The 25,724-nt window shown below is 32.4% G+C and overlaps 1 protein-coding gene across 2 annotated transcripts in view; it reads right to left on the reverse strand.

Moving 5' to 3' along the window:
• Window positions 1-25,724, reverse strand: part of RASA1 (RAS p21 protein activator 1) — a 109,428-nt gene that overhangs the window by 40,583 nt on the left and 43,121 nt on the right. For both annotated transcript variants that reach the window (XM_040449253.1, XM_040449252.1), the window contains exons 2-8: window positions 21,710-21,862; window positions 20,074-20,209; window positions 19,364-19,434; window positions 15,315-15,432; window positions 12,199-12,230; window positions 3,183-3,235; window positions 683-833 (exon numbers count right to left, since the gene is read on the reverse strand). In XM_040449253.1, coding sequence (XP_040305187.1) covers window positions 683-833; window positions 3,183-3,235; window positions 12,199-12,230; window positions 15,315-15,432; window positions 19,364-19,434; window positions 20,074-20,209; window positions 21,710-21,862 — 714 coding nt within the window. The remainder of the gene's footprint in view (window positions 1-682; window positions 834-3,182; window positions 3,236-12,198; window positions 12,231-15,314; window positions 15,433-19,363; window positions 19,435-20,073; window positions 20,210-21,709; window positions 21,863-25,724) is intronic.

Here is a 25,724-nt window from a genome sequence, read left to right on the forward strand (position 1 = left end):
TTGATCAGAAAAATAAGATAATAGAGAAACTGTATGATAGAATTTTACCTTTTTAAATATCTCTCTATATATTACTTTCTAATATACAGAAAAAAATTTAAAAAGCTAACATTCTATCATACAGTTTCTCTATTAACTTATTTTTCTGATCAAGTGGCTAAAGTTCATTCTGAGTTTTGGGATAAGCAAGAAGTTTACTTAGAATTTTAAAAATGACAAGTAGGATCCAATAATTACAACAAAGAAATACCAACTTGAGAACAAACCAATTACAGGACTAACATTTGTAACAAGTCTCTGTTTACTCTTTAAGAACCTTTTTTCCTATTAAAATGTCTCACTGATAAGAAAATGTAAAATATTTTCTTTTTCTTAGAACAGATGTTTTGCTATCCTACAGATAATATAAGGACTTAGCAAATTTTCTGTAAACAGTTTGTGCATAATCAACAACATAAATTATCTTAGAAGAAAACAAATTATCAATTATTAACTTATATTCATGTTTGACCCTGTCTAAAGAATTCTTGGACATGACTACTACTAAATTATAATGAAGGCCTTATAATTTTAAATTTTAAGAAGAAACTTTTATGCAGTTTTGAATCTGATATACTACATTATTGAAATTTCAACTATTTTTGCCAAAAGTAAAAGATAACTAAAATCTCTCACAACTTACCTATTATAATATCGGCCTCCCATCATAAACTGATTGTTTGGTGTTGGACATATTTTAAATCGCTGAATATTTTCATTGGTCCGAAAGTAAAGTGAATAATCACCAGGAGTATTGTCTGAAGGCCTCACAAGAAAACTGCAGACTTGGCCAACTGTAAAAATGAAGCTGTTAGTTTTATTTCCTAATTATCAAATAAAAAAGAAAAAAAATGTTAAGTATCCTAATTATAAAGTACATTCAAAAGTCATAAACATTCACCAGGAACTTGCTTTATAATAAAGACTATTTTAACACATTTTTGTATTTTCTAGTTTATGAGTCACAACCGCCCATGATGTTGCATTTCTGTAACACATAAAAATACAGAAGTCTACAGCAGTGATTTCTGGTTAATAATGTCTATACCTGTCATAACTTGGAAAGAATAATCTAACAGAGAATATGGGGTAAAATGGCCACATACTGTCTGTAAATCCTCTTAGTAAGAATAGTCAATAAATTACAAACAGTAAATTTTGTTTAGGAATACTCTATTTCATCAATGCTTCTGATTAAACATGAAAAAGTACTAACTATAGGGGCACCTAGGTGGCTCAGTTAGTTAAGTGTCTGACTCTTGATTTCAGCTCAGGTCACAATCTCACAGTCTTGAGATCAAGCCCCACATCACACTCTGTTGACAGTGCAGAGCCTCCTTGGGATTCTTTCTCTTCCTCTCTCTGCCCCTGCCCCACTCATTCTCTCCAAAATAAACAAACACTTTAAAAAGTAGTAACTGTAATAAAATAGAGCCAAAGCTTATAAAGGTTGATTAAAAATGAAATATGTGTACACCTCATCAAAATCAGTACATGTACACTACATTTCATTTAATAGGTAAGAACCTGAAAAGTCACATAAAAATAAATTATCATATTTTAAGATTTTCTCACTAATTTTAGGGAGGTCTTTTTGATATCTTTGATAGGCAGTGACTCTTAAAACTAAAATGCTTAGTTTTCTCTTTGTCTTAAGTACTAATCAAACAGGAAACATCAGAACTTGATTGCTTTTAGGAAAACACAATGAACACTTAGAATATGAGATGTAATTTTCATGTAAATTATCGACAGCTCCAATCATCTAGCCAAGACACTTACTACCAAGTAATTTCATGTTCAATACAAAGAATAGGAATTCATGCAAAATTATGCATGCAAGTGCTTAGGTGCACTTTTCAGGGGAAAATATCACCAGATTCTTAAAAGAGCACATGACCCAAAGGAAATAAAAAGTAACGTATAGAAATTAAGTTTAGCTCCTTTTCAAGTTGAAATGCCTAAAACAAGAATGAGTGCTTCAAGTCCTTGATGGTGCAAGTTCAAAAATATAAACTTATATTCAAAATTCAGTAAATTCATTAAAATAAATATTTTGGTTCCACTCTCAAGGCTGATAGCATGTCATGTTGGTTGAGGGTCTGGTGTGTATTACTACCATGCAGCATCATCATGTTTATTTTTAACCTGCTTAACCTACATCCTCACAAGAAAATCAAACACCTCTGAAACTGTCTTGACTCTTTCAAAAGAGTCAAGAATTAATTATATTAAACTGCAATTCCTGTAATTCAAAACAATAATTCAGATAACACCTTTAATAATCACTATATACAGAAACTATCAAACACTGGTTGTTTTTAAAGAACTAATATTTCTCAACTGTAGATTATGGCTTAAACTGGTCTCAAATCCTTATAAAGTGTGGTTTACTAAAGAGATATTTTGTAGTTAAATTAATTCAGTATTAAATGTTAGGATAAATGATGACAGGATTGTTTCTAATTTAAATGATAAACCCACAATATAAGTCAATTTTTACTTTACATACCTCTATAACCAGAGTTTTAGGAAAGGTTGAAATTAATATATTTTAAATAAGGCACAGTTCTGTAATTCCACAAGTGCACAAAGATAAATGCAAGAACATCTGCTAGAGCAAAAAAATAAAAACTACACAATATTCCTCTATAGATATATAAAAACCATAATTATCTAACAGAAGCTTATGGCCATTCAAAAGAATAATGAAAACTTATATAAGCAGATATGGAATGATCACCCAAAATATATTCTAACATGAAAAAAGTGTGTTGCACATTCCTGTGAATGTGTGTGGAGGGGGTATGTTTAGGGGTGCATGCAGAAGTGAGGAAGGGAGATACATACAGACACTGAAAACTTACAAAAATACAGAAAAAAACCTCTCATCTGGTGCTGCTTCTAGTAAAGAAATTGGGAACTCAGACAGAAAGAAACACGTCACTGAATTTTATACTGCATATATGTATTCAACTAAAAAACACCAGATAACAAGTACACCAGTTTCTCTGTGGTGGGCAAGAAATTACAGTATGTATAAATATCATATTAGTGCTAAAGGCAAAACAGATGATAAATTGTTGGTTTTCTCTTCTACTTTTAATAAAGATATTAGAAAAGGCAAGTGAATATACAATTACCTGTCATTAATAAGTTATAAGCTTCTTGTTTGGAAATTTTCCCATGGAACCATCTTAAAAGGAGAACAAATTAAATATGTGAATCTAAAGTCCTTTTTGCTGTTATACAATCAAAATTAAACACAAGTTTAATTCAAGGTGCAATAATGAAATAAATACAAATACAACTGATCAAATTATCTTATTCCTTCTACATTTATGTTACTACACTTTGTTAAACACACATACTTTCAACAAAATATAGAAAAATCAGGGACTAGTATGAACTATAATTTCCTTATTAGTTAACAATACAAAAACAGCAATGATTTTAATTCTGAGAATGACAAACTGTTATATGCTTACATCATAGCTAGTGTTCTCTTTTCTTTGTATTAGGAGGGATGGTACAGGTAGAGCCCACTACAGATTTATCCAGAAAAAAAATTACTCAGTGATTTTTCCTCACATTACTCTCAAAATGAACTTCCCCTACAATAGGTGATAGGTTCTCTCTTGAAAGAAAATAGACCTGGCTGGTTAATACTTTCCTTAAAGTCAGAAAGTAAGGCTGAGCCATGACAAAGACTGGATACCAGCATCAAGAACTGAAGTAAAAGAATGTCTTAGCATTCCTAATTCTGTTTGAGCTGATAGCATAACAAATTAGATGGCTAGAGTATTTTAGTTTCTGTATAATTAAAATAAGCATTTAGAAATTATTATAAATGGCATTATAGTCAAGATCCACTGCATATAACTAAAGTATTTAAATTTTACCTTAAAATAAAATGACACATCTGGTTTTAAAAATTATTAGTAATTAAATTTCTTAAAATCTCCTTTCATTTACCTGAATATCTATTATCTATCTTGTTGATTAGCACCTGTTAAAGCCAAGCTGACAACCCTAGATCATACCTCTATTACTTTGTCATTAATTCTTAGAATCTACTATTATTTTTGATGGTAGCTTGAAAAACAAATTGGAAAGTAAAAATACTAGAAGACTAAAACAAAAAAATCAAGATCCATCTAAATGCTGCCTACAAGAGACTCATTTCAGACCTAAAGACACATGCAGATTGAAAGTGAAGGGATGAAAAACATTTACCAGACAAATGGAAGTGAAAAGAAAGCTGGGGTAGCAATAATTTTATCGGACAAAGAAGGACATAATAAAATAATAAAAGGAATGATCTTATGAGAGGATATAACACTCATAAATACCTATGGACCCAACATGGAGGCACCTAAATACATAGTGCTATTAACTCTATTAAGACTTAAAGGAAGAAACTGACAGTAATACAGTAACAGTAGAAGACTTAAACATCCCACTTATATCAGTGGATAGATCATCCAGACAGAAAACCAACAAGAAAAGAGTGGTTTTGAATGACACATTGGACATTAGACTGGAGGGACCTAACAGATATATACAGGACATTGCATAACACTTCCCAGGGTAAATCACATTAGCCCACAAAAAAATTCAAGACATTCAAAAAGAATGAAATCCAAAAAGACTGAAATCATATCATGCATCTTTTCTTTCCACAATGTTATGAAACTAGAAATCAATCATGAGAAAAAAATCTCCAAAGAACATAAATACATATAGACTAAATAACATGCTACACTGAACAATGAATGGGTCAACCAAGAAATCAAAGAGGAAATCAAAAAATACATGAGACAAATGAAAATCAAAACAGTCCAAAATCTTTGGGATGCAGCAAAAAATGTTCTAAGAGGGAACTTTATAACAATACAGGCCTACTTCAAGAAATAACAAAAATCTCAAATAAACAATCTAACCCTAAGACCTAAAGGAGCTAGCAAAGAAGAACAAGGCCCAAAGTCAAAATAAAGAAGGAAATAATAAAGATTTGAGTAGAAATAAAAGAAACAGAAACAAAAACAAAACAAGCAACAGAAAAAGATCAATGAAACCAAGAGCTGGTTCTTAGAAAATATATGCAAATTATATTAAACCTTTAGATAGACTCATAAAGGAGAAAAAGAGAACTGAAGGAAATATAATCAGAAATGAAGGATGAGAAGTAACAACCAACATCACATAAATACTAAACACTGTAAAATAAACTGGACAATCTAGAAGTAATGAATAAACTCCTGGAAACAAATATTATTCCAAAACTGAATCATGAAGAAACAGAAAATTTGAATAGATTGGTTAATAGCAATGAGACAAACTCAATAAGCAAAAATTCCCAAAAAACAAAAATCCAGGATCAGATGACTTCACAGATGACTTTCACAGGTGCCATCTATCTACCAAACATTTAAAGAAAAGTTAACACCTATTGTTCTCAAACTATTGCAAAAAATAGAAGAGGAAGAAAAACTTCCAAATTCATTCTTCAAGACCAACATTAATTACTCTGATACCAAAACCAGACAAAGACACTACAAAAAAAAAAAAAAAATCTGAGTAACACATTTAAAAATCCTCAACAAAATACTAGCAAACCGAATTCAACACATTAAAAAAAAATGATTCACCACAATCAAGTAGGATTTATTCCAGGGATGCAAGTGTGGTTCAATATTTGCAAATCCATCGTGATACATCACATTAACAAAAGAAATGATAAAAACCATATGATCATCTCAACAAATGCAGAAAAAAGCATTTCACAGAGTACAACATCCATTCTTGATAAAAACTCTCAACAAACTAGGTTTAAGAGGGAACATACTTCAACATAACAAAGGCCATTTATGAAAACCCCACAGGTAACATCATACTTAATGATGAAAAACTAAGAGCTTTTCCCTTAAATTCGGGAACAAGACAACGTCCTCTCACGAATTTAATTCGACAGACTACTGTAAGTCTTAGTTGAAGCAATCAGACAAGAAAAAGAAGTAAAAGGCATCTAATAGGTAAAGAAGAATTAAAACTTTCACTATTTGCAGATGACATGATACTGTATACGAATAACCCTACAAAATGGTGAAGCTGCTCTGGAAAACAGTGTGGAGATTCCTCAAAAAATTAAAAATAGATCTACCCTATGACCCAGCAATAGCACTGCTAGGAATTTACCCAAGGGATACAGGAGTGCTGATGCATAGGGGCACTTGTACCCCAATGTTTACAGCAGCACTTTCAACAATAGCCAAATGATGGAAAGAGCCTAAATGTCCATCAAGTGATGAATGGATAAAGAAATTGTGGTTTATATATACAATGGAATACTACTTGGCAAGGAGAAAGAATGAAATATGGCCTTTTATAACAATGTGGATGGAACTGGAGAGTGTTATGCTAAGTGAAATAAGTCATACAGAGAAAGATACCGTATGTTTTCACTCTTATGCGGATCCTGAGAAACTTAACAGAAGTCTGGGGGGGAGGGGAAGGGGGGAAAAAAGAGAGGGAGGGAGGCAAACCATAAGCGACTCTTAAAAGCTGAGAATAACCTAAGGGTTGATGGGGGGATGGAAGGGAGGAGAAAGTGGGTGATGGGCATTGAGGAGGGCATATGTTGGAATGAGCACTGGGTGATGTATGGAAACCAATTTGACAATAAATTTCATATTAAAAAAAAGAAAACAATCCCATTTACACCTGCACCTGAAATAATAAAATACTTAGGAATAAACTTAAAGGAAATGAAAGACCTGTACCCTAAAAACTATAAAACACTGATAAACTGAAGATGACACAAACAAATGGAAAGACATTCCATACTCATGACTTGGAAGAACACTGTTAAAAGGTCCATACTATCCAAAGCAAACTATAGATTCAAGGCAATCCATATCAAAATACCAATAGCATATTTCACAAAACTATAACAAATAATCTTAAAATTTGCATGGAACCACAAAAGACCCCCAAGAGCCAAAGCCATCTTGAAAAAGAAGAACAAAACTGGAGGTATCATAATCCCAGATATAAAGATATACTACAAAGCTGTAGTAATCAAAACAGTATGGTACTGGCAAAAAACAGTACACAAAAAACAAAAAACAAAAACCCAGACCCAATAGATCAATGGAACAGAAAAGAGAGCCCAGAAATAAACTCACAATTATGTGGTCAATTAATCTAGGGCAAAGGAGTCAACAATATATGCTGGGGGAGAACAACAGTCTCGTCAATAAATGGTGTTGAAAAAACTGGACACGTACATGCAAAAGAATGAAAACTGGGTTACTCTCTTATACCATACACAAAAATGAACTCCAAATGGATTAGAGACATAAAGGGGGACCTGAAAACATAAACCTCCTTAAGGAAAACACAGGCAGTAATTTCTTTGACATCAGCCATAGAAATATTTTTCTAGATAGGTCTCCTCAGGCAAAGGAAGCAAAAGCAAAAGTAAACTATTGAGACTACATCAAAATTAAAAGTTTCTGCACAGTGAAAACCTACTGAATTTGCAAATGATGTATTTGATAAGGGGTTAATATCCAAAATATATAAAGAACTTCTAAAACTCAACTCTAGAAAAATAAATATTTCAATTAAAAAAACGGGCAGAGAGGCACCTGGATGCTTCAGTCGGCTAAGGAACGGACTCTCAATTTTGGCTCAAGTCATCATCTCAGCGTCATGAGATGGAGCCCTGAGTCAGGCTCCATGCCCAGCTTAAGAGTCTCTCTTTCCCTCTCTCTCTGCCTCTCCCCTGCTCATACTCTCAGTCTCATTCTCTGTTTCTCAATAAAAAAAAAGGGGGGGGGAGGGGAGGGCAGAGAACCTGAATAGACATCTTTCCAAAGAAGACAGATATATCCACTCCTATGGTTAATGTCATGTAATTTACAGTAGCCAAAATATGGAAGCAACCCAAGTGCCCAAGGATAGATGAATGGATAAAAATGTGGTATATACATACAATGGAATATCAGCCATAAAAAAGAGATTTTTGCCATCTGTATCAACATGGATGGAAGTCAGTCAGACAGAGAAAGACAAATATTATACGATTCAACTCATGTCTGGAATTTAAGAAACAAAATAAACAAAGAAAGAAAGATATACAAAAACACTCTTAAATACAAAGAACAAACTGGTGGTTGCCAGAGGGAGGAAGGCACGGGGATGGGGGAAACAAATAGGGGGGATTAAAAGTACACTTATCCCAATGAACACTGAGTAATATATAGAACTGTTGAATAATTATTTATATTGTACACCTGAAACAAATTTAACATTGGATTTAATTATACTCCAATTAAAAATTTCTTAATAAAAAATAGAAATTCCTCTACATAAAAAAAAGTTCATTGTATATTATGTATGTTAATAAATTCAGTGTTGTTTCACTGAATAAATGTGTTCAGAACACTGTGCTGTATTTAATACATTCTGGAAAGGCACATTAAAAATTACTTCTGAGCATGCTAATTATATATATGAATAAGTATAGTGTTATTTCAGTAAAAAAGATATATACCCAAAAATAGCTGGAAAATAAAAATACTACAAGTCTAAAACATATAAGTGCTCTAAAGCCCAGTGTTACAGATTTAGAAGCTGTTAACATTGTTTTAAATTACCCATACTATTACTTATCAAAATATAACTGAATATTTACCTTTTCACATGAATGAAATGTTAAACTTTTAAATTCCCTCTTTAACATTATTCCCACCATTAACTCATTAACTCAATGCAAATTATGAATACTATACAGCAAGTACACAACAACTGGAGCAATCCAGGCTTCCTTAAAAGGTAGTAAGGTTCCATACTGCATTCAAGTATAATCTAAATGACCATTTCCTACAAATGCTAGAACAGGGTTTTTATATTCTGGGGGAGAGATGAGTAGATACCCTCAAAGGCTATTCCTATATTTTTATAGCAAGAATAAAGAAAAACAAGGGAATTCCAAGTGAGGAGCACCAAACGGGGTTTAGAGAACAAATCGGCAATAATGATTTTGTGAAAGAAGTAGATCTGAGTTTCCTCATTCAGACATTTATTACCTATATGTAAAATGTACATATTTCAAACACATGGTTTACACCAATGATAGAAAGAGGAGTCCCTGTTCTTACAAAGTTCCCATTCCAATAAGAAAAAGCAACACAAATACTGTATCACTACAAAAACAATGTCAAAAATATAATAAAGTGCAGTGATAGAAATGCACAGAGGGCATTTTTGGAATAAAAGAGGAGGGCACCATCTCTATGGAACATGTGAGGGAGAAGATAAAGGAAGACTTCTTGGGAAGTGATAAGTGAGTTAAGTCATTAAGTAAGAATAGAAATTAACCAAACATAATGCAGTGGTATTCTGACCTAGAAAGTAGCTTAGACAAAGGTGAAAAACAGTTTTACACATTTGAAGATCGACAAGCTGGAGAGTAGAATATAAACATAAAAGAGATATGACTAGTAAAGGACACAATAGTCAGATGAGAGGATCGTTTCAGGCTCTGCTAAGGTAAAGATGACAGAGAATAAGGTAATGCTTTTAAGTGCAAAAGTGATGCAGTCAGATATCGGTTTTAGGAAGATTATGCTTGCTACTGGAATAAAGGATTTAAAGAGACTGAAAGCATCAAAGAAAACCAACTTGGAGGTTACTGCTACATCAAGTCCTGTTAAGAAATTAGAAGAACAGACCTATAAATACAGAGAACCAACAGATGGTTGCCAGAGTGGAGGATGGGCAAAGGAATAAAGAGGAGTGGGGGACACAGGCCTCTAGTTTGGAATGAGTAAGTCACAGGAACAAAAGGCATACCATAATGAATACAGTCAAGGATGCTGTAATAATGATGTATGGTGACAGATGGTAGCTACACCTGGGGGGGCAGGGCATCATGTACAGAATTGTTCAATCACTTTGTTGTACACCTGCAACTAATGTAACACTGTGTGTCATCTATCATCAATTATTTTTTTTAATTAAAAAAAAAAAAATAAAGGAAAGGGCCTCAACTAGAGTATGGTTGCTTAATATTGAGAAGAAGACACACATTCAAGAAATATTCTAGGGGCGCCTGGGTGGCTCTGTCGGTTAAGCGTCTGACTTCAGCTCAGGTCATGATCTCGCAGTTTATGAGTTTGAGCCCCATGTCGGGCTCTGTGTGGACAGCTCAGAGCCTGGAGCCTGCTTTGGATTCTTTGTCTCCCCGTCCCTCGGTCCCTCGGTCCCTCCCCTGCTCATGCTCTGTCTCTCTCTGTCTCTCAATAATAAATGTTCAAAAAAAAAAAAAAAAGAAATATTTTACAAAACAAAATTATCAGGACTTGATGTCTATATCATTGTTAAAAGGGAGCCAGAAAGAAACACAGTTCAAGTTACATTTGTTTAGTCTCAAAGAGCACTCATGGATGCTACTGAGGTTGCTTCACTGCCAGTCTCCACCTTAAGAAATTAGAGGGAGCTGAGAAATACATAAAATAAGTCAACAGCGCAAATTTAGCTTACACTAAATACCAAATGAGTAGATAATTACAAAGTTCAGAGATGTACTAACTAAAAAACATTCCCAGCAAAAGTGGGATTTATACTTTATGCTGTGAGAAAACTGGATGAAGCTTTAAATATTTAGTGGCATGTGACCAACATTTTTTTTTCTTTTCTTTTAAAAATATATCTATGGTATTATTTTAAATAGAGATAAAAATACAGATTTCAACTGTATCTTGAAAATCACGAAGATCTCGCAACACTGGACTCCCGTTTTTGCACACATCAATTACAGCAGTCAACTTACTGCAGGGAAATAATACTAGTTTTTGGCTTCCCACTCTCTAATACAAAGAGAGAATGTTAACTGCCATGTATCACCATACTTTGCACTGTTGTTTGTACTGTAGGGAGCCAGTTCCATGTACCTTAATCTTCATCATAGAAGGAAAATAAGAAAGATCAGCATTATTTTAATTTGGGAAAAATAAGAATATTTATACCTGACCCATTCCATTTGCTTACATTATCAGTATGCCTCCCCCAAACACTAATTAGAATTTGTAATGTGATACAGGTAGAGGGAAAACTTCACACAAATACAGTCAACAATGTACCATCTCACTCATGGAGGCTATTTTGCACCTACACAAACAACAAGGAAAATAGATTCAGAAAACATTTCGTATGTTCTACTTAAAGGAAGCGTCAGGAACTAAGTGAGGTTTACTGAAAGTGGAGAATTCAGCTTACTGTTTTTGTATTCTAATGGTTAGAAAAGAGAATAAGCAAACACTTGAGAGGCACCTTTAAATTGCATTCATCAACACTGACAGGATGGTAAGGAAAAAAAGTGTTCCACTGAAAAGAGATCAAAAGATGAACGGTCTTAATTAAAATCATGAGTAAGACAGAATTGGGATCAAGAGTCAACGTCTTTAAAAGAAAATTTTTATGCACAGTAAATGAGGGATGACCAAAACACTAAAATAGATCTCCAAGGACAATAACAAAATCAGAGTAAATTTCCCATAGGAGGTTATTGTTAACAGCTAATAACTTCTGAAATACAAGAGATGACTGTGGCAAATATTAAGTACAGTAATACCTGGTCTTTGAATTAGCCCTTACAAGATACCTAAAATCAGCCTGAAAAGATTATGAAAAAAAAGGCCTTGTAGAATCTTAATAAATACGGTAAAGAGTCATGATCTTGCTGAAAAGTTCTCTCTCTCTCACACAAAACAAACTGAAAAAAACTGAAACATAAAATACCCAAAAGATGTGTTACAAAAACAAGAAATGCTATAAATAAATCAGTAAGGAAACAAAAATATTATGAATCATGACATTCATGATGTTATTAATGTTGTTTATAGAAAAGCCTTTAGTTTGGTGCTAGAAGAGTTCTATATAGTAAAAGCCACCCTCGTTATTTAAAAATAAAACCACCCATAGATCCTAAAGAAAATTTTAACATACCAGTTCTCGAGCCAAATAAAATCCATTCTTAAGTCAGCTCCCAAAGTAGCAATTTTCTTTTAAAATAAATTTTAGCCTAAGTTTTCCAATTAGTAGGTTTACAACATAGTTCCTTTTTCCGTTTAAAAATTAACACAAACTCACATTTTGCCTTCATGTGGATCTTCTTCCCGGCCCTAAAGGATAAGATATTAAGACAGTATTTTATACAGTTTTAACTATTACATCTATTTTCATTAAAGTTAATAAAAATCATATCTTCAAACACATCTCTACCCTGTCCCTAATATTTACTTATACAAGAAAAGATGTATCAGTTCAAGAAATGTCTTTCTAAGACTCTCTCCTTTACTTGCTGTGGTTACTCTAATCCAGGCCCTTGTTCTCTCTTTTCTTCAACAGTTACCAAAGCCAAACTAGTTTAATTACCTCTGTGCCCTGTCTCACCCCACGATCTCACCACTCCCATCTGGATTCTTCAGTTTCAACTGCAACTTTGTCCTGCACTAAGGTACACCAAACAAAAAACAAACAAACAAAATGTAAAAACCAAACCTTTAATACTGCTCTACTTCCTAAAAATTCCTTTTATAAAACCAAAATCCTTTATCATAGAACTCAAGTCTACATTTCCTGTCTCATACTACCAACTCTCTTAAGCTATCTATACCATGGTCACACATAACTACCTATTTGCTAATCCATATTCTCCTACCACCTAGCTTATTCTTTTTAACCTAGGATGTCTTTTTCACTCACTGTTTCCTACCTGTTTCCTACTATCTAGGTAGGATCTTCTTCAAATACTACCTCCTCAGTGAAACAATGAGTCCCTAGAACATAAATATAAACTTTTACTTTAAATCAAAAAGACATCCTTCTTTTATCATCTTTTTAACCTTACCTATTTGGCATTCCTATTATTTAAGATACACTGGTGTTATTTATTCATTCCGGTAGAGTGGCTACATGCATCGTAACCTCTTACCTATTCTTTAACACCTACCACCACCATAATCACTAGCACAATGCTGTTCATATAGGTTGCACTGAATATTTTTGAGGTGTACCTCCAGGACCCAGCAAAACTGGGTATCTGGCACCAAGTCTTCACTGAATAATGAAGAAAAGAGTAGAAAAATAGTCTATCTGTCCATGGATTTACTTCCCTCAATTTTTCCTCAGTCATCAAATACCTACCCAAAGTAAAACCACACACTCACTGAATGCCTACTATATGAAAGCAGTATGCTAAAAAACAAACAAACAAAAAAACCCCCACAAAAACAAAATGTATTATCATTGCCCAAAAGGAGTTCATCTCTATAGAACTGGTTTACACCATAAATTAATTTTATACAGTGTAGTAAAATACAGAATTAACAAGGTGCTATAAAAACACAAGAGAAAACAATTTAGACTAAGATAGGCATAAAACCTCTGTGAAAAAAGGGGCAACATCTGGGTTGAATTGATAAAAATGAATCAAATTTTACAAGTTAGTGGTGTAGCAGGGCAAGAGTGTCAAGGAAGAGGAGAAAGTATAGGCAAAGAGATATTCATTCAACAAACATTTGCTGAATGTTTACTAATACTAGACACTATTCTGCTATGGGAATACATCACTGAATTAGAGACAAAAATTCTCACAGAGCTTACATTCTAGATTTAAGGCATAAAAGTATAAATGTGCTTGGAGAACAGTAATCAGAAGTTCAGAGCGGGAAAATCCTTAAATCCAACCACCAAAGTAATGTCTGAAATCTAGACAATCTCTAATGGCTTTTCAACCTACAAGGAATCACTATGCTCCAATGAAGACCATTATGAAAACTTATTATACATATTAGTGTGAAACCTATTTACAATTCTACCTTGAAACTATTCCACTATTAATCCAAAGTATGACTATATTCCTTTTTAGCAGCCACATCACATTTTTTGTTCATACTGAGTTATTAAATTGTTTTTATTTTTTTCCTTTTATTGACATGAGGTCATGTCTCTTTACCTTAAATTGAGCTTTTTTTTTTCTGTACTCCTTGGATAACTTACACTTATTCTTCTTAAAGTTTACCTAGTTGGATTTGACCCAGAATTCAAGAGCTAAAGAAAAGTTAAACTATACTATAAATCCTTCAAATAATCAGAAAAATGGGGGAAAGGGGGTTATAGCAAGGAGAAAAAAAAAAACCACCATAAAAAATTTTAAGAAATTTCATAAGTAAAACCAGTGAGATTCTTCAGTTTGAACACTTCTGGCCTATATGGAATAAATATCCCTTCCTACTGTAAAACTCCAAATAGTAACCTAGGAATTAGAAGTTCTAATGCCAGCTCCTCTATTAAGTAACTATGTGTATGGAATTTATCATACCATTTCCTCAACCTCCCTCCACTTTTCGTCAGTATGTTTTACTTTTACATATCAAGTTCTATTAGTCAAAAGAATAACAAAGACAAATATTCTCCCCTGCTGTCTTCCTGCAACAATAATCAAAGCACAGGTTTCAGAATATTACCAGGTTCACGACATATTTTAAAAACAGTAGCTCTGAAGGTTATGAAAGATAAAAGGAAACCATTCCATCACCCTAACCAAATCCAAAAAGGAAGGGTGAATTCCAAAACTGTAATATTTTGGAGATGATTCAGTGATACTGAGTACTATCTCCGAAATGCAAATACTGTTTGAATGCAGACCTGCTATTAAGAAATGCACAATTTTTTATAGTGATAAGATTTCTAATACTATATTATGTGGTGACAACGAAAATGGAAAAACTGAAAATGTAGAAACATGTGATAATGTATGTGTAATATAACTAAGCTTTTCCAAAGTTACTAGAAAGTTATACATATATTTGGGAGATGAAGAATTTGAAAGCAAACATGGACAACTATTTGAATGAGATTTCCATGATCAGTTTGACATAATGTCACTTAAGAGAAAAACCACCAAGACGACAAAAAGAGACACAAATAAGTACAAATGTTAATGTTCTTTATTCTTAGAAACTCATAAAAACTTTCTGAAAATTGGCAGTTAAAGATTAAAACATGCTAGCCTAATTATGGTCTTTACAAAAAATAACATTTATTACAGTAAATACATTTTAATGAAAAATTCCTTGTACTTAGGAATTAGGTTTCTCATTAAAAAAAATGTTTCACAACTAATTTCCATGATTATGGACAAGTTCCAAAAATGTACAAAACACTGACAATTCTGAGAGTGAGAAGAGAAGAACAAAACTTACCACCTCTTCCACTAAGTCTTCAACAATAAGGCCCTGTTCATCTGTTCTTAGATTTGTAACCCACATCCATCCATCTTCTAATTCATTATGAACAATAAACATATCTCCTTTTAGGAAACTGAAAGTGACAATTACGAAGTTATTAAAATTGAATTAAAGTTTTAAACAGGGAAAAACGACTAATCACGTAATACAAGAGATACTATGATACCGGAAAATGCAAGAAATTAAAGTCAAATACTCGCGATTTTTGTCCTGTTTCTGGCATCACCTAAATGTAAAACTTTGAAGCCACCTAACAATCTGAATCTTAATTTCATCACGTGTAAATGGTATCTACACCACTGGATTATTATTACATTCAAATTGGAATGTTTGTAAACAATAATTATATATGCATTACAAGCTTTAGGGTGTAACTCCCAAGAAAACTGACTTAAAAATTTAAGCTTCTGTGTAATTATCTTTCAGATATGGTTTAGATATAAAATCATAATATAGTTAATTCATTACACATAAACAAGACACAGTTACTTTGGAAAAACTTTATTTTGAATAAGCACCATTAGTCTAATCAGCGTATGTTTATGAGAATTAATATTTTTCTCATAAAGAACGTTAAGATTTATTTAATTTACTTAGATACCCATGATACTACATAGCATTCTTTTTGTTTGAAAGTGGTAGTAAAGCATTTGAAAATGTATGAATGTTTTTTCTGTTACAAATTTCTGAGTAGAGGGAAACACACAAACTAGTTTCTTTTCCTTGGAATCTAGATGTTTGCAACCTCCACCAAATCACAGGAGGAGTAAGTTAGTTTTATACTGATGCCGTCTATCAACATCAGTAATTCGCTGAAGTGTCCTTTTAAGCCTGAATGAATGCCTATGAACATTTAAGGTTTCAAGATTGACTGGCTGCTACCATTAACCCTACATCTATATCCATGTCTGTCAAATATTTTTTTAAATCAATTTTCCTTTCAAGCTTAATTTTTAGAAACCAAACTTCCATTAAATAAATCTTTTCTCATACTTCTGAAAACCGTTTTTCTCCGGAATATCTCAAGCCTGTTTCTTATACAAATTCAAGAAAAGAAAACTTGTACACAATATTTTGGGTGATCGCTATGTGATGAGCATGACATACACTGCATTCTATCTTGACACTACAATCCTTGTTAACAGTGACCAGTATTTCACTCACTGATGAGCAGCAGACAGCAGACATTACCTCTTAGCCAAATATGTTATTCCTTTCTAAAACCAACCTCCTAAACAACTACATTAAAAAAATATTAATTATGAGTAAAAAAAGGAATACATATGGACAAGAAGTAAAAGAGAAAGGAGAAGTGACAAGTTACATTTCTTGGTCAAAAGTAACCATAAGAGAATTTGTATTTTTAATTTTGACTTTTGTTGTTGCTAGAACACTAGGGTGCAAAAATGAAAAAAAAATTAAAATAAAAAGCTTACTAGCACAAACAATACAATCACAAGATTCTTTATGTATTATTTTGCATTCTTCCTCAAAAAAGGTTAAAACGCCTTATTAAATCTCATTACTCTTCAGATGTTTTTACCTAAAAACAAAACAAAACAAAAAACTTCACAGATATATACAAATTTTAAAAGACTTAGGGGCACCTGGCTGGCTCAGTTGGTGGAGCACACAACTCTTGATCTTGGGGTGCACATTCTAATTTTTGTTTAAATTTTCATCTTCCTAGATCAGTAGTTCTCAGTTTTGAGGTTCTCTTAGGAGCCCTATATACTCTTAAAAACTTACAACCTAAAAGGCTTTGATTTATATAAATTCTACCCATTTAGATTTATCATATTAGATTTAAAATATAAATGTTTTAAAGTATTTACTAATTCTTAAAAAAATACACCCCATTATATATAACATAAAGAATATGAAAAATTATATTTTTACAAGTTAGTGACAGTATTATTTCACATTTTTGCATATCTCAACATCTGTTTCAACTGAAAACTACTCGGTTCTCCTATTTCTACATTCAATCTGTTGCTTTATGTTTTTTTATCCGAAGTATATGAAGAAAAATCTGGCCTCACAAAAAATATGTAGTCATGAAAGGGGTATTTTAATAGCCTTTGAGATTGCATAATTATAGATATTCTATGATGTAACAGCAAAACCTCAGCAAGTGGTACTTGAAGGTTAGTTGTAATGTGGACTCTAAAACTGCAGCAAGAACTTTCTGTATCCCATTGCAATAAAATATATTTGTCCATCTTGCACTCTGAATGGATCTTTACCCAGGCAGAATTCTTTAACAGCGTGCATTGTTCATTTAGAAAATATTGGTTCACTGAGCTATGTAGACCTTTCAGACATAAATACATTTTACACAATCAAAACATCACATTCTTTAATATCACCACCAGTCTCATCAGAAAAATCATGAACTATTTATATTTAGGAAGCTGTCAAACTCCTGATGGCAGATACAGGGTTTCTAAAAGCCTCCTTTTTTATTCCAAGCTCAAATTTTGTCATTGGCAATAAATACTGCCAGTTATTTCCCCTGAAGTAACAAAACAATCACTTTACCAAAAAAAAAAAAAAAAAAAAAGAAAAAAAAGAAAAGTCAAATCCTCTAGTCTGAATAACCATAGTTTGCCTGTCAGTCATTCTATTAAGTATATGTGGTATACACAAAAGCAGAAGCTACCTCAGCTCTCAACTCAATGCTCCACTCACGCAGCCAAGGCACTTTGTGCATACTTCCCATTTCATCACACCAGTTTTCATCACAGAGAAGATTAAAAAGATAGTCATCATACAGAATATTAAAAGGGTTGAGATTTAATAAAATATGTTTTGTAGTTGCACCAAGAAAACCTTAGAGGACACTGGTTGATACTGTTTACCTCTAAGTGTGTGGCAGTGAAGAACACCATACACTGTGGTGCCCCTGCCTTAATCTGTCCTAAGGTCCTAATAGATTTACTGCTCTGCTCGTTGCTCTTGTACCATCAGTGTACATGTATGTCACAGTGGAAAGGGTATATTTTATCTTAGTCTTATTAAGAAAGCAGTTTGGTTCTCGTGAACCCTCTAAAGGGATCTCAAGGATCCTCGAAGTTACATGGATCACACTTTGAGCACTGCTGTTCTAGATGATTCACTGGGAATTTACAAGTTATCCAAACTTCCTGAATTTGTAGTTCACCATTGTTCTTCATTATTGTATACATTTCCTTCCTTCGTTTTCTTTCATTTGCTTTTCCCGCTTAGATCACAAATAAAGGTACGCCAATAAAAACTAAATGAGAAGTTATTTTGTGGACAATCATATAAAAATGGAATCCTTATTTTGAAATTCCAGATACTTGAGTCTTTTTTAAATTATCCTATTTTTAGAAATTTCACTATGTCCCAAAGTTATCACTGTATTTTAAATGCTGCTGTTGATTTCAGTGAGAAGCTGTATACTCAGAATCAGTAAACATTTTGCCAGGAAGAAATAAGTTTTCTATTGTAAAGTTAAACAGCTTACAGAAAGACACTGATAATTTGATAAGTATCAAATTATATAACAAATCAGTTTATGTAAAAATAATAAAACAAATTATATATAAATCAAATTATATAAAAATAATTTCTAAAGATTATCACGTTCTGTAGTTCTATGCCACACTTAAACTATTCACCCATCATGTAAAATAGAAGTTTGGTCATCATTTAAGTACAAATTACAGTTAAGATATAAATGCCATGTAGTAATAAAAATTAAAGGAGAGTACAGAATATAACAATTATCCTTACTTTGTCAGAGATAGTCTAATAAAAGCTGAATTATTTCTGTCATCTTCACTGTGGCCACTCTGATCCAAATCCATATTCTGAACAAATAAGCCAAACACAAGAGTACAGGAACAATGAACTCAATATTAAAGGTACCTTCATCCTGCTACAATGCTATCTCCTCAAATTCCAAAACCTTCCTAGTCCAAGAGCAATGTTTTCCAAGTGTGTCAAATGCCTATAAATGATAATACATTATAAAATACCTTATTTCATCAGTGTCTGGAACTTTTGTGTAAGGTAGAATGGCTCGAACACGCCTTCTATCTTCTACTGGCTAGAAATCATAAAAAAAAAAAAAAAAAGATTTACAATAGATAAATAATCTCTTCATGTCAAAGTCATATCAGGTTATGTCCACATAAAGTTAAAACCAACAAAAATCCACATTATGAACACCACAGGATCAAACTATTTTTTACTCAGGCTATAAATACCTAAAGCCTAGAAATGCTGGTCTTGTTTCTGTTGCTGCTTTTTTACAAATTCTTTCAACTGTATAACCAATGTTTGTATCAAGTAATAGGAGTAACCATTTAATTTTAAATGAACTACACAGAAAATATAAATTAACCTTTTTCTAATGAGGTAGAAGGCATTTCAGAATCTTACGGCAACTTCAGGATTAGCCCTATACAATCAGTGATTCCTCCTCATTCCTTTAAAAATATTTGTTAAGCTATCACCATACAGTATTATTAAAAAAAAAAAATTTAGAAACGTAAAGACAAAATTACAGAAAAATTATTTTATTTTTTTAAAGAAGGTGGCAGTTTTGCTAATACAACAGAATTAAAATTTAATATGGTATTTCTTGAATTATAATAAACACCATAAAAAACTGAACAAGAGCTAACCTCATTAGTAAAGTGAAGTGATAAATTTTTGAAAAATATTTTATTCAAGTTTTACTTGCCTCTGGTGGTGCAACTGGATAAAGCAATTTTTCTCCTTTAAGCAAACAGGAAACATGACTGTAATAACCTATTAGGTCTGACAGTGAAGAAAAACGTCTTCCACCAATGTAGTAATCGCCACACATAGCAATAATCCTATTTGTACATGAAAAAAAAAATACAGTATAAAAAAAATCTTTAGAGCCAATGTGGAGACCAATTTCTAAATTTAGAAATTCTAAATCTCTAATTCTCATACTCTTTTATCTACATCCTGTTTTAAAGTATCACTTGGGGCGCCTGGGTGGCGCAGTCGGTTAAGCGTCCGACTTCAGCCAGGTCACGATCTCGCGGTCCGTGAGTTCGAGCCCCGCGTCAGGCTCTGGGCTGATGCCTCGGAGCCTGGAGCCTGTTTCTGATTCTGTGTCTCCCTCTCTCTCTGCCCCTCCCCCGTTCATGCTCTGTCTCTCTCTGTCCCAAAAATAAATAAAAACGTTGAGAAAAAAAAAATAATAAAAAAAAAAATAAAGTATCACTCATATTTTCACCAATGCAAATTTACTTGAGGTTATTTCTTCTAAAAACATATATGTATATACTTGATACAAAATATTTATCTGACTTATAAACCCATTACATAATTTACTGCAATAAATATAAATCTAACTATAGATACCTCTGCTCACCTTTCATATTTAAGACTGAATAGCAATTTTAATAAATTTTCCCTGGCTAAAAGTAGCTTTATATACTCTTCAAATATTTATAGAGAACTATTTACATTTATTTATAGAGAATTATTATAATAATTTCACATTCTACGTGTGGTATAAAGTACTTTGAAAACTCATTTTAAAATCTAAAAATTGGGGTGCCTGGGTGGCTCACTCAGTCAATTTGTGAGATCAAGCCTAGAGTTGGGCTGTGCACTAACAGCCCAGAGCCTGCTTGGGATTCTCTCTCTACTCCTCTCTCACTCTCTTTCTCTCTGTTCTTCCCCTGTTCATGCTGTCACTGTCTCTCATAAATAAACTTAAAAATAAATAAATAAATAAATAAATAAATAAATAAATAAATAAAATCTAAAAGTCAAGGGTATACAACCATTTTATCAGTTAATGGTATAGGCACTATATGACTTTTTTCCCAATGTCTGCCATAAAAATGAAATTAAAGACAATATAGGTACATGTATTTATACAGACTTTGATATCTGTGCTTAAAAATCTGTATACCTTTAAACTGACATGAATGATTACAAAGAATTTCAGAACAATGAAGTAAAATAAATTAAAGGGCACACACCTTGACTCTTTAAATACTGTTTCCTCAATGTGGTTACTCTGTATTTAAAAATATATTGTCCTTTATTTCTGCTTTACCAAAGTTTCTTTATAATTCTTTATACTTTAAAAGTGATAATTATATTTGAGATTAGCATAGTAATGCCCAGTAATGTGTTTTTAAACAAAAAATGCAAGCATTCAATAATATCTACTCTATAATCATCCGTTTCAATCACTTAACTGAAAACAAATCACTTTCCCATCATTTAAATATTGCCGAATCATTCACTTTTATTAAAGCAGGTATATTTAAGAACACTACAGAAAAATCACTGTATTATACAGTCTCCCAAGAGAAATAAAGACTTACCTAAAATGGTTGACAACATTTGTGTGGCTAAGGAATGAAAGTACAAAGGAGCCTGGCCTCCGATCACTCTCTCTTATAAGGTAGCTGCCGGACTTCCCTGCCTGCCTGAGGCGCTCTTCTGCTATAGTTCTGTCAAGTTTTCCATGATACCACCTAAGAGGAAAAAGTGAGATTAGAATACAAATAGCAATCAGAACATTATTATTGGTAGTTGAAAAACATACTACTAGAGGTTTTAAATACCTACATGTAACTTAAACATTTACCTTTTACTATGAACCGGTTATTCCAATTTTAACTCCATTATTAACTTTCTGTCTCTCAAAAAAGTTCATTTATTCAGTTTTTAATTTGTTCTATAAGCTCAGGACTAATCATCTCACATACGAACCGCTTCCATTTCTGCCCATCTCTCTACCTCCAGGATTGTCTACCTGGTCAAGATACAAACACTTATTACAATCAAATTTTAATTTAAAAAAATAAGAGTAAGATGGACAAATGGTAACAACTAATTTACTACCTCTCTATATACTGAGGAACCAAGATTTGATGTGACAAGGCACACAGTCCCAGTAAGAAAATAAAACTTTATTCCCTTTATGTCTGTGCTGTACAACAGGAAAACAGAATGATACTATCTAAAGACTACTACTCTAATTCCCCATTTCAACATGAAGCTGATTATTCCCCTTGTTCTTAAGATCATCTACTCCATAACCACACATCTGATCTGAATTCCTCAAATTTATTCAACAAACATGTGGAAAATAAATAACACCATTGTTCCTTTAACTTTCCTACTCTCAATTTATATATATTCTACCTAACTATATTACCAGATAATCTAAACAAATGACTGTAGCACCATCCATGCTACCAATTTATGCCTATAAAAAAGTCTCATGAACTGATATAAACAGAAGAATACTTAGAAACATACTGGAATTTTCACATGACCATGGTACAACCTTCATACTTGTAATCTTATCTTGGACACTCAGAGGAAGACAATAAAACATTCACATCCCAGTGATACATTTAATATCTGGCCATAAGTCAACAGTCAAAACTATTATAGTCCTAGGATTGCTTTTGTAAACTTGCTATAATGAAAACTTACTGTTCCTGACTCATTAGTTTATATGAAAAAAAAAAATTTCTCAAAAGAATTTTCAGTTTTCTTCTAAAAACCAACCCATTTAATTGAAGTCTGTACATAAAATTAAAATAAAACAATGAAAAAAATCATGGAGCTTCATTTTAACCTATTAGGAAAAAAAGCTGCTAGTTTAGAGGAAGAAGGGAAAGACCAATCAACACTGCATTCTTCTATAATTCTAATCTTCTTTATCTGAGAGGCTATCAATAAGTAAATTTAACTTTCAGCTTTTTTTTTTTTTAATCTAAAAAGTTTAGACTAATGATGATTAAAAGTTCCCTGAGGAGTTAAAATTTAACCATACATGATCAGGACAAAATTTATGTAGAAATTTATTTAGTTGTGAAAATACATGTAACATGTCCTTAGAATATGAAACTGGTACATTACCTAAAGCAGTGTAGCTATACCACAGAGCAGATTTATTCACTGAACAGACAAAAATTAAAAACAATTTTAAGGAAAATCCCTCTTTTATGTGTGTTACATTTGTGAAATTTCTCTTATGTTTTACCCAAAATATCAAGATTAAAAAACTGTATTTAATCTTTCATCTTTGAACCCACCATGAGATGATACACAAGGCCATGAGGTGTCACACAATTACTAATTTATAATAAATACTTGAATAAAATCCTTTACTGATATATAAAAGATATATATGTTATCTTTAGTTTTTACCTCTATGCTGTCAGATTCTGGAATTAACACAGGTATTCAGTTTAAGACAGAGACATTACTCTAAATAAATAGCTTTGTTTCTTGAATATTACTAATTCCCTTTATGCCAAAAGCTCATTAAGCTTCAAATACATGATGTAAAACATGTATTTTTTTTATTTTTATTTGTAAATGAATAAACAAAATGGGTGAAGAAGAGTGGGAGACTTCCACTTATGGAATGAGTAAGTCACAGGAACAAAAATCACAGCATAATAGTCAATGATACTGTAATAGCAATGTATGATGACAGATGGTACCTACATTTGTAGTGAACATAGCATAATGCATAAACTTGTCAAATCACTATGTTGTACACCTGAAAGTAATACAACATTGTCTGTCAACTATAGTAAAAAAAACACCTGTCAATTATTGATTATGATTACAAATTAGGTTATCCAGTAATAGGCTGGATGAGCACACATGTAGTTGAGTCTGATCCTTTTTTAAAAGTTTTGAAATTCCACTGTTAAAAATCTCTGGCTGTTCTACAAAAAAAAAAAAAATGAATTATCTTAATGAAAACTTAGACTTTCTTGAATTATCTTTATTATTTATTTCAAATTATCAAGGTGTATCATAACAATATTTTAAATATATCTGCAAACAATTTTAAAGCTACTATTGAAGCATAAAAAGTACTTTAATTAAACTGTAAAAACCTGGAAGCCAAAAAAAAATCAGTATCATACTAGGTAAAATAATAATTGTATTATAATTGCAGATAGCATCATGACATGTAGCTAAAACAAATATCTTATAAGTAGATCACAAATCCAGCGTGATAGGATTTGACTGAAATACTTCACAGAGTTATAGGACCTAAATTACTGTATCTAATGAGCAGTAGTCCTTGGGTCTTTAAAACAGTGTCTTTCAACCCCTTTTGAACCCAGGACCTTTTTGATAAACATAAAAATTTCACATATCAGGAGATTCAGAATACTTAGATTGGCAATTTCTCACAGAGAATCATTTCAGATTCTATTTAACCCCAGGAGCAAAAAAAAAAAAAAAAAAAAAAAAGGTGAAAATACTTTAACTTTCTAAAATTTGTAGTAAAATTCATTTTATATAAAAAATAATGTGGAATATGCCATCTCAAAACATACCCCATACCAAAGATATGACACTCTCCTACAGGAGATATGTCCCTAGTAGACATTAGTTTAAGATTCAATTTAACAAAAATGCTACACTTCCTAACTGTACACATAGTTACAGTAACATTACAAGGAAATAAAAAAATCTCTTTAATCATCCCCACTCTTCATTTACAATCAAAGTCTTGTACCTCGTTAAGAGTAGTTTTGCTGGTTGGTGACCGTTTTCAAAGAAGTTAAAAAAAAACACACCAAATACAAGAAATGCAACTGAGGCTAGAGTATCTTGAACATCTAAGTATTAACTGGTGTTGTATTGGATATGAGGATATTCTTTCTGAGTGTAACAGGAAGTTACCAAGTATCTATGGGTGGCATTATCTAAGGTAAATTTGTTACTGTGCTTATTACATTTATGGCAATTTTTACTCACAGAATGTACGTGGCACAGAGTAATATTAATTTTAAAAGCATTTGTTAAATAAAGGAAGAAGTGTCAAATCATAAACCATAATGTTGGAAAAAATGTGATGAAAATTTCTTCTTTAATGTCCATAATAAGAAAGTTCTGATCTTTGAGGATTGCTAACTAGGTCTAAAAAGAATATGAAAATAATTTAGTATGACAGAGCTGAAAGAAGGATGGCTACACTGATGTTTCCTAAACGTCTTCAAAAGAGATGAAACCAAGTGGTGAGCTGAAGACTTACCAGAAACGTCCATGACTAGGGTCAAGTCCTGCCTCTCCATTTTGCACCCCTTTACCATCATTTGTGAAATATGGAAAACAATCTCCATCTCAACCTTAGAATAAATTAAGTATTTGTCCTAAATTCCTCTGAAAATACATAAAAATGAAAAACTGCTACACAGGCTATAATTGCATAATGATTAAATAAAGACTGCAGCCATGGTGCTTCTGTTTGAATAGAACCTTTGACACCTGGCTGTACAAATATGGGCAAATGACTTAATTTCTGAGCCTCAGTTTTCTCCTCTATAAAAAGCATATAATAACAGTATCTAC

The sequence above is a fragment of the Herpailurus yagouaroundi genome, unplaced genomic scaffold (assembly GCF_014898765.1).
Source record: "Herpailurus yagouaroundi ecotype Mexico unplaced genomic scaffold, PumYag 29, whole genome shotgun sequence".
NCBI classification, from domain to species: domain Eukaryota; kingdom Metazoa; phylum Chordata; class Mammalia; order Carnivora; family Felidae; genus Herpailurus; species Herpailurus yagouaroundi.